This window comes from Polistes canadensis, unplaced genomic scaffold (assembly GCF_001313835.1).
Source record: "Polistes canadensis isolate GaletaPanama2010 unplaced genomic scaffold, ASM131383v1 scaffold_155, whole genome shotgun sequence".
Taxonomy (NCBI): domain Eukaryota; kingdom Metazoa; phylum Arthropoda; class Insecta; order Hymenoptera; family Vespidae; genus Polistes; species Polistes canadensis.
In genome coordinates, this window is record NW_014569702.1 from 255,656 (window position 1) to 272,094 (window position 16,439).

General features: G+C 43.0%; 1 protein-coding gene across 32 annotated transcripts in view; it reads right to left on the minus strand.

The window, feature by feature from the left end:
• The window catches only part of LOC106788838 (basement membrane-specific heparan sulfate proteoglycan core protein), a 63,395-nt gene that overhangs the window by 10,458 nt on the left and 36,498 nt on the right, over window positions 1-16,439 (minus strand). For 17 of the 32 annotated variants that reach the window (XR_001381947.1, XM_014752481.1, XM_014752473.1 and 14 more), the window contains 29 exons: window positions 15,971-16,078; window positions 13,817-13,933; window positions 13,113-13,262; window positions 12,651-12,806; window positions 12,387-12,497; window positions 10,985-11,098; window positions 9,601-9,708; window positions 9,358-9,519; window positions 7,657-7,767; window positions 7,434-7,589; window positions 7,042-7,320; window positions 6,607-6,672; window positions 6,397-6,411; window positions 5,456-5,683; window positions 5,223-5,360; window positions 4,906-5,154; window positions 3,952-4,825; window positions 3,757-3,881; window positions 3,473-3,650; window positions 3,195-3,405; window positions 2,780-2,920; window positions 2,421-2,711; window positions 2,155-2,357; window positions 1,865-2,090; window positions 1,430-1,797; window positions 1,065-1,347; window positions 551-986; window positions 352-494; window positions 78-258 (listed from right to left, as the gene is read on the minus strand). Coding sequence is in view for 31 of the 32 variants with exons in the window: in XM_014752481.1 (XP_014607967.1) it covers window positions 78-258; window positions 352-494; window positions 551-986; window positions 1,065-1,347; window positions 1,430-1,797; window positions 1,865-2,090; window positions 2,155-2,357; window positions 2,421-2,711; window positions 2,780-2,920; window positions 3,195-3,405; window positions 3,473-3,650; window positions 3,757-3,881; window positions 3,952-4,825; window positions 4,906-5,154; window positions 5,223-5,360; window positions 5,456-5,683; window positions 6,397-6,411; window positions 6,607-6,672; window positions 7,042-7,320; window positions 7,434-7,589; window positions 7,657-7,767; window positions 9,358-9,519; window positions 9,601-9,708; window positions 10,985-11,098; window positions 12,387-12,497; window positions 12,651-12,806; window positions 13,113-13,262; window positions 13,817-13,933; window positions 15,971-16,078 (5,928 nt within the window). In the remaining variant the exon portion in view is untranslated. The remainder of the gene's footprint in view (window positions 1-77; window positions 259-351; window positions 495-550; window positions 987-1,064; window positions 1,348-1,429; window positions 1,798-1,864; window positions 2,091-2,154; window positions 2,358-2,420; window positions 2,712-2,779; window positions 2,921-3,194; window positions 3,406-3,472; window positions 3,651-3,756; window positions 3,882-3,951; window positions 4,826-4,905; window positions 5,155-5,222; window positions 5,361-5,455; window positions 5,684-6,396; window positions 6,412-6,606; window positions 6,673-7,041; window positions 7,321-7,433; window positions 7,590-7,656; window positions 7,768-9,357; window positions 9,520-9,600; window positions 9,709-10,984; window positions 11,099-12,386; window positions 12,498-12,650; window positions 12,807-13,112; window positions 13,263-13,816; window positions 13,934-15,970; window positions 16,079-16,439) is intronic. The other 15 variants (XM_014752456.1, XM_014752462.1, XM_014752463.1 and 12 more) reach the window with 15 other exon arrangements.

A 16,439-nucleotide genomic window follows, 5' to 3' on the forward strand; every position in this document is an offset into this window, starting at 1 on the left:
GAAATATGACAATTTGTATATTATCTCTAGATTCATTTATATATATATATATTAATTAACATGAAAATCATTCATACCTCCCACTGTAAGAGTAACTTTCTTAATGCCAATATTTATTCCGTCGCTAACTTGACAAACGTATATACCGCTGTCGGACACTTTGACATCTCTAATGATTAAGACTCCGTGAGAATCGTCTACGCTCCTGCCAGATGGTAACTGACCACCTTCTTTCTCCCAACGAATATTCAAAGAACCCTGTGTAATATAAAACATAAAGAATAAGAAAAAGAGATTCGGAGAAAGGAACAATGCAATCGCATCGATTTACGCAATGATTATCAAGCTTACGTTGTCGAGCGATCTACCGCTGCAATGATATCTAACGGTATTTCCAGTATGAACAATTTGGAATTCTGGTTCTTGTACGAAAACAACGATTCTTGGTGGAGTAATCGTTGGCGTTGATGGACTTGTCGGAGGAGGATACTCGACTAAAAATCATTTCTATGAGTAATAAATCTGTTTGAAAAGGAATCATACTACTTACCAACATCTTGGCAATTTTCTCCCGTATATCCTGGTATGCAATTACACTTGACATGTCCAGACCTATTAATCTCGCAACTTTCTTCGTTGTTATTGCACGGACAGAGATTGCAAGAGCCAAGAACGCTGATGGCTCTATCACTGGTATCCCTATAGTATCCGCGAGCACAAATTTCGCAAGACGTACCAAGGTAACCAGGCGGACAACGACACGCTTCGACTTGAGTCGCTCTTTTGTGTCCAGTGAAATTTTCTACCGCTGTATCGAGACTAATATCGCTTATGTAAGTTGCCGTCATCCTATCGCTATGAGAAGCTCGTACTAGAATAGCTTCGATATTGGAAAGAACCGTCATCATATCCGTACGAGAAGCGCTACGTGGACCGGCAGTCGTCAAACGTTTCCATTCTGATTCTCTCAGTGGAACGGAGTAAGTCTAAACAAAAGTTTTCGTTTGTTCTCTCATATTTTTCATTTATCTCTCTCTCTCTCTTTCTATTCTCGCTATACGAACCAAAGGTATATCCGGCAAAACATCGGTTGGATTAGTCCAAAACAACGTGATGCCATTTCCGATGAGTAAAACGTCTTGATCTTTGTAGCTCTGCGCTCCAGGCTGTGCAGTGATATGCTGAGTCAAAATTAAATTACCCCCGTAGCTTTTGACTTGATTTCCGGTACAAGCGGATGGCAAAGACCAAAACAGTCTACGGCTACGATTATCGGGATAGCGATATCCAATTTCGTTCATGGCAACGTTCAAATCAAAGCCGTCGTCTATAACGTCTTGCCTAGTCCTAATTTGTTAAGGATTCATTTATCATCGAGTAAGAATGCTACTATAGACAGATTGACTTATAGGATTAGAGATAAGCTTACGCATCGGTAAGGGTAAATCCATGATGGGAATCATAAACCCATATTGGTATTTGCTGAACGTAGAGGGAACTTTCGTGACATTGCTTGGTCACGCCGCTGCAATAACATTCGTTACAGCCGTCCGTATTTTCAGTGGACAATCCAAAAGTACCCTGACGACATCTGTTGCATTCCGGTCCTTCGACGTTTCTCTTGCATTCGCAACGATTATTGTAACACGAGGCGCTACGAGATCCAGCTTGGTTGCATTGGCACGATGCCGGTTCATCCTCGCGTTCGCAATCGTTGGAAGTGCCACGAGTCGCGTCTCCTCTGTATCCAGGTTCGCATTTTTCGCAAAATTCTCCGGTAGTATGGTCGGCGCAATTCTTAAGAACGTAATAATGATACGATATTGGAATAATATATAATATTATTTTGATTAGTTATTATTACCTCGCACATTCCGGTTTCTGGATCGCACTGATTCGAGTGTCCGTTGCAATTACAAGGCTCGCAAATTCCAAGATATAATCCTTCCATGGCCCTCGTATATCCAACGTCGCAATCTTCGCACGAGAGTCCCTTGTATCCAACGGGACAACTGCATTCCTCGACTTCGACGGCTCTTGACTTTCCAGTGTTATGTTTCTCCGCCGTATCGAGGGAAACCGAAGAGAGCCTGAAAAGTCGCGTATATTGTGCTTCTTGCGTTGGGCTTGCGTTACAAAGAGTTCTCTACTTACGCCGCCTCGTCGGTGTGGGTCGTGTAAGTTGCTTTAATATTGATTGCTCGTACGTCCGCTAATGCCATTAAAAGATGTTCTCTGTCGGTTATGGTTCCGTCGGCACGTTGCCAATATTGTTCGAGCAACGGAACGGTGAACGATTGCTGGGAATTCGGTTCGGGGGATTTTCGCGAATAGTACAGCAATTTAATGTCGTTTGCCTGTTATCGAGATCGTGGTTAATATCGTCGTAAGATAAACTATACGTATATGGAAATACTTACGCTAATTAATTCAACGTCCGCAGCATTGTTTTTGGAACTTTGACCGCCCGGAGATGGGACGTACCGAACGGTATATTTAAGATTACCACCATACGACGTTATCTGATCGCCGAGGAAAATATTCGGTAATTGCCAATAATATACGTCATTACTACCACGATTATGAAAATCGCTGTAGACTATCTCGCGACTGATCGTATCGAGTCGAATACCGTTTACTATGGGAACGTCGGTTGTCTTAGATTCTATTAGACTAAATCCTCGTATGGAATTAGTAAACGACACGTGAATCTGAAAATAATAATAGTATTAAGAAAATAATCGAACCATAATCGATCGATAATCGTCATTTGAATTACCTCGTTTCTGTACCAGTTGGATGCAACACATTTATTCGTAGTACCCATGCAGAAACAACTTATGCATCCGAATTGATTCCTAGAGCCTAAGCTGAATGTATTTGCCTTGCATTGATCGCACGTTAGACCCGTTGCGTATTGCTAAACACGGTATATAATTAGTTAATACGGATGTATTAAGAAATGAACGCTTACAGGTGTTCATAAGACGTAAAGAAAAGAGAATCGAAAATAATTTAGGATGGCAAACTGATCAAGTACTCACGTAGTTCGTGTCGTTGACGAGGATCGAAAACGATCGAACGCATTAACATTAAATATCGAAGATGAATATCGAAGATGAATATCGAAGAAAGGGAGGATATTGTATAAGTGCGCTTAAAAACGGAAGGAAAAAAAGAAATAGATGGAATACCTTGCAACGACATTTTCCAGTATACGGATCGGCGTTCGGACTGATGCTACCGTCGGGATCGCATTGTTCGACGGGTACGCACATATCCCCAGGAATTAGAGGATTTCCTTGATAGCCAATGGCGCATTGTTCGCATCTTCGACCGACGTATCCGGCTGGACAATCGCACGTGGGCTCACCGTCCGATCCGAGATGACAATTTCGCGTAAATCTAAACAATCGTCGTTAGAAATCGTCGGACTGTCATCGACGCGAAATAAATATCTAGATATTCTTACTGGTTCGATGGATTGGTCAGCGGACATGGACAAAGCTGGCAAGGTATATTTCTCGAAGGATCTCCGTAGTATCCCGGGGCGCAGGGTGCCTCGTCTCGGTAACATTGTCCAAGCCATAGTCCGCTCTCGCGTCGAAGGTATCCTGGTGCACAGCTCTCGCAGGAAAGCCCGGTGTATCCTTAGAAAATGCGATTACGATTTTCATTTTGATTTTCATTTTGATTTTCATTTTGATTTTCATTTTGATTTTCATTTTGATTTTGTTCGCGCTTACAAATACGTACCGGTAGGACATTGACACTCTTCCACGTAATTCGCGGATCCCAATCCGGTATTGCGCGCGTCGGCGGTGTCCATGACGATGTTGGTGATACGCACGTCCAATTGCGGAGAATTTTCGTACTTTGCCCTGGACGACGAGAGGATAAAATGGCGATACACAAATAAATAGCCTACAAGGATGAACTAGTAGTACGTACTTGATAAGAATATTGTCGACGTTTGCTAGGGTCATCATTATTTCTTCTCTGGATGCCAGGAGCTCGCTGCTACCTTGACGCTTGTACCACTCGCCGTAGAAAAATCTGACGGATTCTTTCGTCTCGTAGTCGGGAGGGATATGTTTGCCCTTGTGGACGAGTATGTATTTGTTACCGCTAAGAATGACTGAAGGCGCATTGTTCGGTGCTCCGTTGCCATTGTAATGAATCGTATAAGTCAGATAACCACCGTAAGACTTTAATTGACTACCGTGATAATTCTCGGATAAAGCATAGTAGGGTATTTTGTAGCTACTCATTTCGCTGCTGTAGGATTCGATCAATTCAATGCCGTCTCGTCCGATGGGCCTAATCTCGGATATGTCGTCTTTGATATCGCCGTAAATGCGTATCTCCGATTCGGTTTGAATCGACAGAATCTTGTGACTTTCGAACGGAGGTGGGATCTGATAAGTGAACAAATTGGCGCTACGACACTCGGTGGCCACCCCGAAGCAAAAGCAAGATATGCACTCGTCGAGGGTACGCGCCTCGTTGTTGAACATTCCCTTGGGGCAAATGCCTTTCGGCTCTTTTACCACCAAAATAGCATCCGGTTGACCTATTACGAAGCCAGCTGGATTCAAAGCTTCGCAGGAGTAAGCGCCCGAGTCTTCTCGCTGTATATCGGGGCACGTTAATGTTCCGGTTCCGTTTACGGAAGTAGAAGTACATTTCGAGTGTACGTGTCCCCAGTTTAGTCGCCAAATTATCTCTGGAGTGGGTACACCGATAGCCGTACACGTGAGTACCATGAGACTACCTGGTTCAAGGACTACCATCGGCGGTGGTGGTTTGACGATGTAGACGGGAGCTGAAATTCGATATTCGAGAGACGAGGTTGTGCCGAGAGAAAGAACGAGGAACTACGAACAAAAGGATATCCCAACTCACAGCAGCCAAGCTCGTCGCTACCATCGAGACAATCCCGTTCTCTGTCGCAATGATAAATCTTTGGTATACATTGGTCGTAGGACGCACAAGAGAATTCGTTATAACGGCATGGCGAACCAGGTGGAGCCGGTGTACAATTTTCTTCGTCGCTGTTGTCGGCGCAATCCCTCTCGCCGTCGCAACGCCAAAGCTTGCTCACGCACTGCTTGTTGTTGCATCGAAATTCGTTGGGTTCGCATCCGTGTGGATCTGCAAAAACATTATTTATATATTAATTATAAAGATTAAGCGTGTACAGTGGTACGGCGGGTACGTACTGCATCTCATCTCGTCGGAGCCATCCGTGCAGTCGAATTTTCCGTCACAGACGTACGATTTAGGAATGCAATCTCCATTGCTGCAAGTTGCCTGATCGTATTGACAAACTTGTGGGGGCCTCGTTGCGGGTTCCTCGACTGCGGGCAATAATCGAATTCCTATTTATTCGTTCATTTTGTCCCCCCCCCCCCCCCCCGCAAGTTGTATTATAATATTTTTCATAGATACGTACACTTCTCAACGGTGAGATTTACGGTAAGCCGACTTCCTGGCGTGGATGGAGGATAGCCCACCGCTTCGCAAATGTAAGTTCCCGCATGATCGAGCTGAATGTTTGGTATTTCCAATCTACCATTTAGATCTCGACTGGCAGGCGGCAGAGGAAGATTATTATCGCGGAACCAGCGTACTCTTGCACGCAGAGGACCTTCGTCACGGCATTGGAAGACGACCTCGCGGCCTGTACGGTAATGCGAGGAGAGGTAATGCACGATGTGCGTTATTCAACAATCCTTTCCTAGTAGATCCTAGACGACTTTCGAGTCGAGGATTATGTTATTCCATAACGGCGACTCTCTTAACGCCCGATTTATAGTCGCGTTAGCTAAGACTAATATGCTAGTTTCATCGTGCAACGTGCAAATTTATCGCAGTTACGTTAACGCCAAGAGATTTTCATTAGTACGGAGTTAATGTTACGGACGAGTTGTTTTTCTCCAAGTATCAATAAATTGCATTATTCTTTTGCAAAATAATATCGAAAAATGATCTCGAGGATATTCATTTAGGACAATTCGACTGGGTGTTTAATACTTCCCATATGAAATCGTGGAATCGTGTGGGAGAGGGGAACCAGCGTAGAGGGTAATCATGCCAAGCGAAATTTCATGCACAAGTATTTTTCTCGTTCGAACACGGATTAGCGTGTTGATTCCGAGAAGACATATAAATGCGTCTTTTCATGTTTTTCGACGTGTAATAATAAAGGAGTAAGCTACTTTTTCAAATGCGTGAATTTATGCGCATCTTATGATTTATGAAAACGCATAATGTAAAACCAACGAGGCGATACGTCCTATATTAATAACACTTTTATCTCTGTAATGAAGAATGAAGATTATGCGAGCCCACAGCGTGTTTCTATTGCTTATTACTTTTTTTTAAATCTCTTACCTTGCTTCGCCGGGTCTGACCAAGGCAAGAAAAACACAAGAAACATGAATATTAATTAACTTTACTTTTCGATTGGCTGCTGGATGGTTACTATTTTAACCAATTAAACGATATCATTTTTCTACGATTGCGAATAATTATCGTTCGCGGTGTTCCGTGTCCAATTTAACGAAGAGAAAATAATGAAACATTTCATAGGGGTATACGTACTCTCTTTGATCACTTGCTCGCTCGGATAAGTTTTCAAGTTCAGGCCGCTCGATCCACCGGTTTGACCTGTAGGAAGGAGAGAAATGCACGCGTAAATAATAAAGTAGAAAGATGTTGTTACATAGATCTAGGTTGGTATTAAATTCCATCGAGCGTTACGTAAGTAAGTTAGTTGACCCGTCGCTGTTAATAATCTCCAAATCAGTTGTTTTTTTTTGTTTTTTTTTTTTTACAAAAATGCAATGAAAAGGCATTCGTTTAATCACGCTCGTTCATTCCTCTCGACGAGTTGTTTCAGGATATTGTAATAAGCATGCGAGTATTATTATCGTCCTTGTTATCTTGAAATATTAATTGTCGGCGTTGTTCGCCGATGCAGGAGTGAAATAAATGCAATGAGTAGTAGAGGGACCGTTGTTGCATTTGCCAACTCACTAAAATCGTAACTGCAGTCGAATTCGTCGGACATGTCCGTAGGACAGTCGAACCTTTTGTCGCATCGTCGTGACAACGGTATACACTGGCCGTTCTTGCATCTCCACTCGTATGGCTCGCATCTACTGTTATTTTTCTCGGTAAGCGTATAATTGGTGCAGCCGATCTCGTCGCTATCGTCGAGGAGACAATCGACTGATTGGTCGCAACGTTGGTAGAGGTAAATGCAACCACCTTTCTCGCATCTCCACTCGTCCGACGAACAGTCCTCGACGTAATCTTTGATTCGAGTAGATTAACGCGATTTCCTTATCGATCGATTTGCCCTCGTCGCCATCATTTGGAATAAGGGCTAAAAGTTCGTTTCTTAAAACTTGATTAATGTTTCTTACCGCAATTGTCTTCGTCGGTGGCATCTCTGCACTCGGGAATGCCGTTGCAAACGGAGGAGATGGGAACGCAGGCCTTATCCAAAACGCATTGGAATTGACCAGCAGGGCAACGACCTGGCATAGGATGACCACCCGGTCCCGGTTCGAGAGTTGTCTCTGACAAAAATAAGGAGAAAGTAGGCAAGAAGAAGATGGTTATCGGTAAGGATTCATTTATAATTACCACACTCGGCAGGTTCGTCCGAGCCGTCTTCGCAATCGATACGTCTGTCGCACTTTTGGTCGATTCTAATGCAATCGCCAGTTCTGCATTGGAATTGATCTTGTCCGCATCCTAAAATACAACATTTCGTTCGATCCTCTATAATTATCGATCGAAAAACGCATAAATGGTAAATGAAAAATATGATATCTTGATATTATACGGCGACGACGACGACGACGACGACGACGACAAACCAATTATTTGGATTACTTTCTAAACAGATATATCTAAAATAGAAAAATACGATGTGGCGAAGAAGATTTTATCGAGTATAACTTGCGAAGAGCTTACGTGAAAGAGAACGTACACTTAATTGAAAATACTTAAACAAAGCATACAGATTACAGAGAAAAAATGTTGCTAACTACTTAACGTAGTCTTATATAAATACTTAACGTCACATGGAAGAAATATAATACAAACTGACAAGAATTGAACTATTTTCTACGAACAAGTACCTACTTAAAAAGACAAAAGAAAGAAGAAAGACAATTAAAACGATTCATGGAAAAATTCCTTAGAATTGAAAAAGATACAGATTTAAAAAGAACACGCGTCTTTATTATTCGTAGACGGAGTTTTGCCATGAATCGATAAAATATCGATACGTCGGAGAGCGGAAAAATGATTTGAGATCTACAATATTTATCGTAAGCATGCTGCACCGACTAAATGCTCTACCTAAGAGAAAAAAAAAAGGAACGATCCAGTACTCGAATATCAGGCAGAAATGCACTACACTATTGGGGAAGGGTGCGTCCGATAACGAGATCGCAACGATTCGACGACTCGGCAAATATATTATTCAAATTTCTACTTAACAACCTACACACATCTTCTATCCAGCGTCTAACACAAACTGATAGGAAAGATGCAGCGTAGACCAAGAGAATCAATGAACGCGTCCACGAACGAAAGTGTGCGGAGGGGAAGGAAAAGGGTCAAGGGGAAAAAAGAAAATAATGGGATCGCGTATCGTCATAGATTATCAAGGTCTACGAATCAAGGTGATCTAACCGAAGCAGTATTGTTCGTCGGTAAAGTCGCGACAATCGTAGAAATGGTCGCAGTGATGAGTTTTGGGGATGCAAGTGCCGTCGGCACAAAGAAAATCGTCCGGAGCACAACTCCTCGGCGTGCTCAGATTAGTCGGCAACTCGGGAGCATTAGGATCCGTTTGTGGGGGAGGTACTCCCGCGGCGTTCTCCGGATGCTCATCTACGAGACCTAGAAGGAACCGAATCTGTTTCGCCTTTGTTTTCTTAGCCCTTTTCCCCCTTCCCAAAATATGGCCCTGAAACTAGTCGCGCGTCAGTTACGGCCATCCCCCCCTTTAATAAATGTCTACGTACTTTGGGATGTGGTCTGGGTCCCCGTGCGTCGAAACGCGATCTCTTCTCGGGGTGCAAAGTGATATGCGGTGATAGGAGAAATAATAATCCTGGTGATATGCGGTGCCAATTATATTTTCTACTTATTTCGCGCGTTCCTCGATCGCGAAATGATCGCTCGAACTACGTGCGAATCAACACTCTCCGTCTCTCGTTGTTAAAGCAAATCGTTTATCGTTACTCGTCCTCGAGTTTCTAACAGCCAAGCAAGTAAGAGCTAACGTCGGTTTGGCCATTATTTCCCGGCAAGTCGTTGCAACGTACTCACCCTGAGAGGGACAGTCGCGTTCGTCCGCCCCCCCTCGGCAATCGGGTCGACCATCGCAGACGTAAGCTCGGGGTATGCAAGTTCCGTCGGTGCAGGCAAATTCCTCGCCGCGACATTCCTCCCTGGAAGAGGAGCCCCCTTGGTTGGTCGCTTCGTCGGTTGCTGAAAGAGAAACGAACCCAAGTATTATTTTTAATACTCTTTCTCCTTAATATATATATATATGTAATATTGCGTCCTTACGGCAGTCGCGTTCGTCGCTGTGGTCCAGACAGTCGAAATTTTCGTCGCAGAAGAATCTCTCGTCGATGCACACGCCGTTGTCGCAAGGTCGCTTCCCAATCGGGCATTCTGCAAAACGTCAGAATTTCGACCGTTAAACGTCATCTTCGATCGATGCCACGAGGCACGACGATGCACGGTCCCACACCGCTCTCGACAATGAAATCATTCGCAAATAACAAATCATCCAAGGACTTTTCGTGCATCGTCGTCCTACGTACTCGCTATGCGATTAACGAAACGATAGAAAATCGCAGAACGATGTAACGTGCAAAATATCAGAGCAAGAGATAGAGAGACAGAGAAAATAAAGAGAAAAAGAGGGAGAAAAAGATAGTTAGACCGAAATAAGAATACGTATATATACATTAAGAAGACATAGTATAATGACTCGAAGTGCTCGATCGCTAAGAACTCGGGCGACCTGTAAGAAAATAGAAAAAGTCCAAAAACTAGAGAATATTGTATATATATATATATATATATAATCAACAGAGACAGAGATATAAAATAGATTAATATAATAGTTAGTATATCTAGATAAAGAGTAAAATAGCAATACGAGGAGATGGGAGAATAAAAGAAAAAAAAGAGAGGAAATGGCCGAGGTCAAAAACGAGGTCGCCGACGATGTCCGGCATTGGAGTTAATGCCAGTCAACGTCCGGCTAAAACGCAAACGGTCGATACACCGTCGAAATAAGATTAACGCTTTCCACCTGGCGCATATATGCGTGCTCGCGCGCGACTTTTTAAGCTTCTTAGCGATCTCCTTCCCTCCCCGAAACAAATAAGCGCGCGTTCGATCCAACTTTTGCATTATCTCCTTGTAAAGATACCGTAAAGAATACGAACGCGCGCTTGGAAACATCGGTTAATAATAAGAATTTCAAAAGTCCCAGATATAGAGAGTAATTCTTTGGCGACGTGCTGGCGTAAGAGACGAGCCGGTACGCTGCTGAGATTACATTACGTGATTCTACTGTGAGATCAAGAGCGGAGAAGAGGAGGTACGATAAAAAAAAAGAAAGAAAAAAAACTACAGAGACAAAAATATAAAAAAGCGAAGGAAGGATATACGACATAGGATAGATAGAAAGAGAGAGAGAGAGAGAGAGAGGAAAGAAAAGTGTAAGAGAGAAAAAAAGAATATAAGGATAAGTATATTACGTTGCGGAGAGATAGAGAGAAATATAATAGATAAAATTTCCGCGCTAGGACAATTCGTATCTCGTTTTTATCGAGGATCAAATAATTAAGCGCATATTTGTTGTTTCGTTCGTAAGGGATAAGAATTGTCCTATCGCTCGATATTCGATATAAATGCAGACACATCGTGACCGTACGGCAATTGATCTCATCGGAGCCGTCCAAGCAGTGCGATCGTCCATCGCAACGTTTCTTACTGTCGAGGCACAATCCGTCCTTGCATCGAAACTTTCCAGCCGGACATTCAGTGACTACAATAATTATTCAATCTAAGTTTATTATTATCGTGCATAGGCAACCGTTGTTAGTTCGTTCCAATTAGTTTTTTTTCTCCAAAGGTGCCAATAGGCTTTAATGCCTTTGGACCAATTCACAAATCTCTATATCTATGTTAGTAATATCGTATATACCTATACATGTCTTCTACACAATCAAGAAACACATTCACAAAAAGAGATTTACTTTTCGCCCGGCCTACGATAGAGAACATCTCTAATCTTAGTTAGAATAATAGGGCGAATCTTATTTGATAAAAATATATTTAAGTAGGAGAAAACATGCGTCGTAAGATACAATGTATGTGTAATAATTAGGTAACCCCTTTAAAATGATTCCAACGTGCGTTCATCTTTTATGCATAAACGTGCAATCCCAAACAATTCTTAATGACATCTTTACTCGTGTCTACTCTCCAAGTATCTCCTCGAGAATGCAGGGTGAACAAAAGGAAACGCATGCATCACCGCGCGTTTGAATATTACTTTTCGCTTTTCTCGAAGAAAATGAAAGATAAGATAAAGTGGGTTAATCAGGAGAACGTGCGATAAAGTGATATTACAGGCCTTTCATTGACCTTTCAAATTCTTATTCCGTATTCGGCTGGCGTACGACGCGAGCGAACGTGATTAGCTCTGTGTGGATGTGTGCTTGTGTGCTCTTGCAGTTTATGCAAGATTACGTAGTAGAGACAAAGTTGAACAAACGAACGAGCGAGCGAGCGAGCGAGCGAGCGAGCGAACGAACGAACGAACGAACGAACGAACGAAGATATATTTGTTTGGATTGATCGTTCTACTTATTAGGTACAACGTTCCGTGGCATAAAAGACAAGATGACTGTCGCGTCGATCAAGGATAACGAGGCTTTGAGAAATTGATAAAGCTTTCTCGATGGGATAAACACGTCCGTCCGTCCTATTTATTCGACCATTGACCCTTACAATTTTTCTACGCGTCAAAAAAATAACGATAAATATAGTATATAAAATATGAAAAATGTAGTGTGTAAATGTAGTGTGTAAATGTCGGTAGAGTAGCGACTTTGGGTATTCGCAGATAATTCATTCGCTGATAATTCCATTCGATGATAAACGTAATGTCGAATAAGTAATTACTTCCGATGGTTTGATACGACTCGAGATTTAAAAGCATAAAGTGTACTTTGTAATCCCTAGGAATGAATACGGTTTGACTTTGAAAACTGCGTTTAATAATCAATCTCGCGCGGTGTGAAAATGATGAAGATGAAGTAGATAGTTACCACATCCAGACTCGTCGGATCCATCGGCACAATTGCGTATCCCGTCGCATCTTTCGTTTTCTGGCAAGCACTCGCCACTGGCGCATTTCCACTCGGCAGGCGTGCAGATTCCTTTTATCAGACACAAGCCACGTACACACAAGCTTACGAATAAAGCTTTCTGAGATTATATCGTTCGATCGTAATCGGACAAATTGTGTGAGGAGCATGAAACGTATGTAAAGATAAAATAAAATGAAGGAATACCGGAAGAAAAGCTCTTACCGCAACCGCGCTCGTCGGTACCGTCGAGACAGTCGAAGATATTGTCACATTTACGTTTCAGAAGCACGCACTTGCCGTCGTCGCAGCGCATTTCACGATTAGGATCGCATTCCTTCGTTTTCTTGCTCGTCTCCCATCCTGGCCAGGTTCGGTCTGCTGACGGCACACCACCACACATACACACGTACCCAACGTATTCCGATGCGAAAAGAAAAGAAGCAAAGAAAGATAGGAAAGAAGCTATGCAAACAGTGACTATTGGATAGATATTTTTCAACGAGTGTCAAAGAGAAAGCCAAGACCATGAAGATTTGTGCAATTGGTCAATTTTCTACGAATTTCATCGTCGCGCGACCACCAAAAGAGTGCTTTTGTCTCTTACTCGTGTCTCCGCGACGACGATGATCATCGAAGAAAGGAAAAATAATGAAAAGCGACAAAGACACAGATAAAAAGGCGTACTCGTAGGCAGGCTGGTATGTTTAATCGTATCGTTAGCGCAGTCCTCGTCGCTGCGATCTGGACAATCCGGATGGCCGTCGCATCTGTAGATACCCTCGATGCACTTGTTCTCGGTGAGACATTTGAACTGCGTTGGCGTACATTCCTGGTCTGTGTTTGTTTGTCATATGAGCAAAGAACATAGACACAATAAATCAATCTTTTTTTTTCGCGTCGGACGACACGTGCGCGTAGTATATTGAAAAGGAACTCGATTCTACAAAGGAGAGAGAGTCTATTTGAGGGCACCTTACGGTAATAAGCGCTTATTCGATTCGACGGGTCGAAAAGACCCCGTTTAATTTCACGAAGCCGCACTTTTCTTTCGACTTCGCCAACAGAGGGAATAAAAAGCTACTAATTAACGATAAGGTGTGCCCTTTAAAAGTCGAGAAAATCGCTCGCAAAAAAGCCCCGAGGAATAAAATATTATCTCTCATCTTAAATCTTAACACGTATCGTAGAAGGAGTTAAGCGATAGATCGAGAAGCGTCGGTAACTCTTATTAGCGAAGCTTCATGAAAGGCACCAGCAGCGCCAGAGATCGTCCGATATAGAAATGTATTTACAAATGCATTTAGAAATATCTCTTCAACGCGCATTGTCTATTAGACGATTGTCTGCCGCTGCGACGAATATCATGAAAAGGGTAAATGGTTATGTACCGCAATTAAGCTCGTCTTCTGCCCTCGGGCAGTCGTCGAATCCGTTGCAGACCGTACTCTTCGGTATGCAAGAGCCATCGCCACAGGTGAAGTCCATGGAAGGGCAGGGGGCCAAACCTATTGGAGGCCGAAAACAAAAGAGCCCGTTTTTCACACGCGAAATCTCTCGACATTTTCCAACAAAATTCCCCTAGAAAAGGCTTACGAGCTACAATCAATTTTACAGGAAAGACACATTTAAAGCGATTTTAGCCACGACAAGCCACGACATGGCATTTATCGTAAACACACAAAGCTCGCGACGATTAACGTCGTCGCTTTTAAACGACATCTCGATCGGGGCAAATTCTCTTATGTTAATCGTATTATCAGAAATCTCTGCGCATCTAAACAACATGTCTTCTAACAACACATATAAAGCAATGTAAATAAGCTTATGATAGAGAGATATGTGTGTGAGTGTGTGGAGGGATGGAGGGGGAGGGTAGATCGAGTGTCATGTTTATGTACAGCCGAGTGCATCAGCGATGTGTCCTTTTTTCGATCATTTTTACCGATAAACTCCAACAAAAAGAGAGAAACAAATTGATGGCGTACCGACAATGGACAGACGATTTTCTAATTCCAAGGAAGCTCTTGTATTTTCTACAGCACCGAGAGAAGATAGAAAAAGTATAGGCGAAGAAAGAACGGACGAGGGACACCGTCTCTACCTTTTTCCACGAAATCACCGCAATCCTTTTCGTCGCTGCCATCGGGACAATCTTCGAATCCGTCGCATACGAGAAGCGCGTTTATGCATCTTCCGTTGCAAGAAAATCGAAAGAGATTGCAAGGCTTCGCGCTAGCTTCTTCGAATGTTTGTTTCACATTATTATAATAATCGCAGGCATTGATATCCTCGTCGGTGCCGTCGTGACAATCCAAAACGTCGTTGCAAACTTGTTCCTCCGAGATACATTTGTCCTTGTCGCAAAAGAACTCGTCGTCGTTGCATTTATCGATGTAATTCTCCTCATCGTCGTCCTCGTCTTCTTCGTCGTCCTCGTCTTCTTCGTCGTCCTCGTCTTCTTCGTCCTCCTCCTCCTCCTCCTCCTCCTCCTCCTTCTTCTCTTCCGTTATACTTTCTTTCGAATCGTAACGCGACGTCGTCCAACGTTCCTTACTACTTTCATTCGATTCCGAATTATTCTTCTCCGATTGAATTCTTCCCAAGGTCGAGGTCTCTTCGATATGGACTTTAGGTATGGTCTCGTTTGGGTAATCTTCGATGAAAAATTTGCCACGTTCCAAAGTATGCTCTTCGGAGTTAGTTTGATGGTGCGTTTCGTTCGTTTTCTCGTCATCGATCGCCGTCGTCGTCGCAGTCAGCCCTTGCGTCTCGTAGTCGTAACCCCCAGTCGACGAACTAAAAGTCGTCGAGTTGGAATTTTCCTCGGACGAGGTCTCGATCGAATCCTCCTCACTCGTAACGAAATATCCTTCCGTACTAGTTGAATAACCTTCCGAAAGTTCCCTGGTACTGCTCGAAAAATCAGCTTGATTATCCGTACGAACGGTAGTAGGAGAAATTCGGATATTTTCTGTCGAATATTCCGAATCATATGCTTCACTCGCATTAGAATTTTTCAATTTGCGATTTTTCAAGTCGGGAAAAGATCTTAATAACGACGAAAGGATTCTTTTTTTCTCCTCGTTTCGATCGTTTTCATGATATTTCCAATAATCGATCCATTGCTTGGCGAGTTTTCGAAAGATGGCAGCGCATCGACGATTATTCGACGTATCGTTCTTCGAAATATACCCGATACAAATTTGGAGAATCGAATGTTTCTCCTTAAAACTTATTTCGCTCTTTTCGGATTTTCTATTCTTGCTCGGTTGCTGTTCTTCCTTAGCGTTGAACAACTTTCTTACGATCGCTTCCAAGCGCATGGAATTAAAAATCTTTCGTCGGCGGTACTTCTCTACGATAGAACAATGAGAATCGAAGGTTTGATCAGGAAAAGAAAAAAGAATTGTCAAAGATGGATATGTAAAAGAAGTTTTAATCGAAGGGGAAATTTTGGTCGGCGGGTCCTTGTTGTCTGTGGTTGCGTTGTTAGGTGTAAAAGAAGGCATGTAGTAAGTATGTGATATGAATGGCATAATTACCGCAATCCCTCTCATCCGAGCCATCGGAACAGTCGTTCAGCCCGTTGCACTGCAACTCGTAGCCTATACATCGGCCGTCCGTGCACCGAAATGCTGCATCCCCGCAACCTGCTCCATACACACACTCAATCCGCGAAGCTTCTCTCCTCGTCAACCCTTTCTTTCTTATCCACCCTCAACCGCTTTAGCAAAGCTCTTACCGTCTTACCGTTTCCTCCTCGGCCTTCGCGATTAACTTAAACTTCGATTTCGCGAGAAAATACTTGTCCCGGATGGATGTTTGGTCGGCGTGAAAAATTCCATGATCGAATAATCTCAGGTCGAGCGCGAACGGATAAATTTAAGAGAAGCGACGTGAAAAATGAAAAGATCCGAGATATAACGCGAGTTGGAAGCAACGAGTTCCTGGAGCATATCGATTCCAAACATTTAACGCTTTAACTCGGAAACCTTGGCGATCGTAAAAATG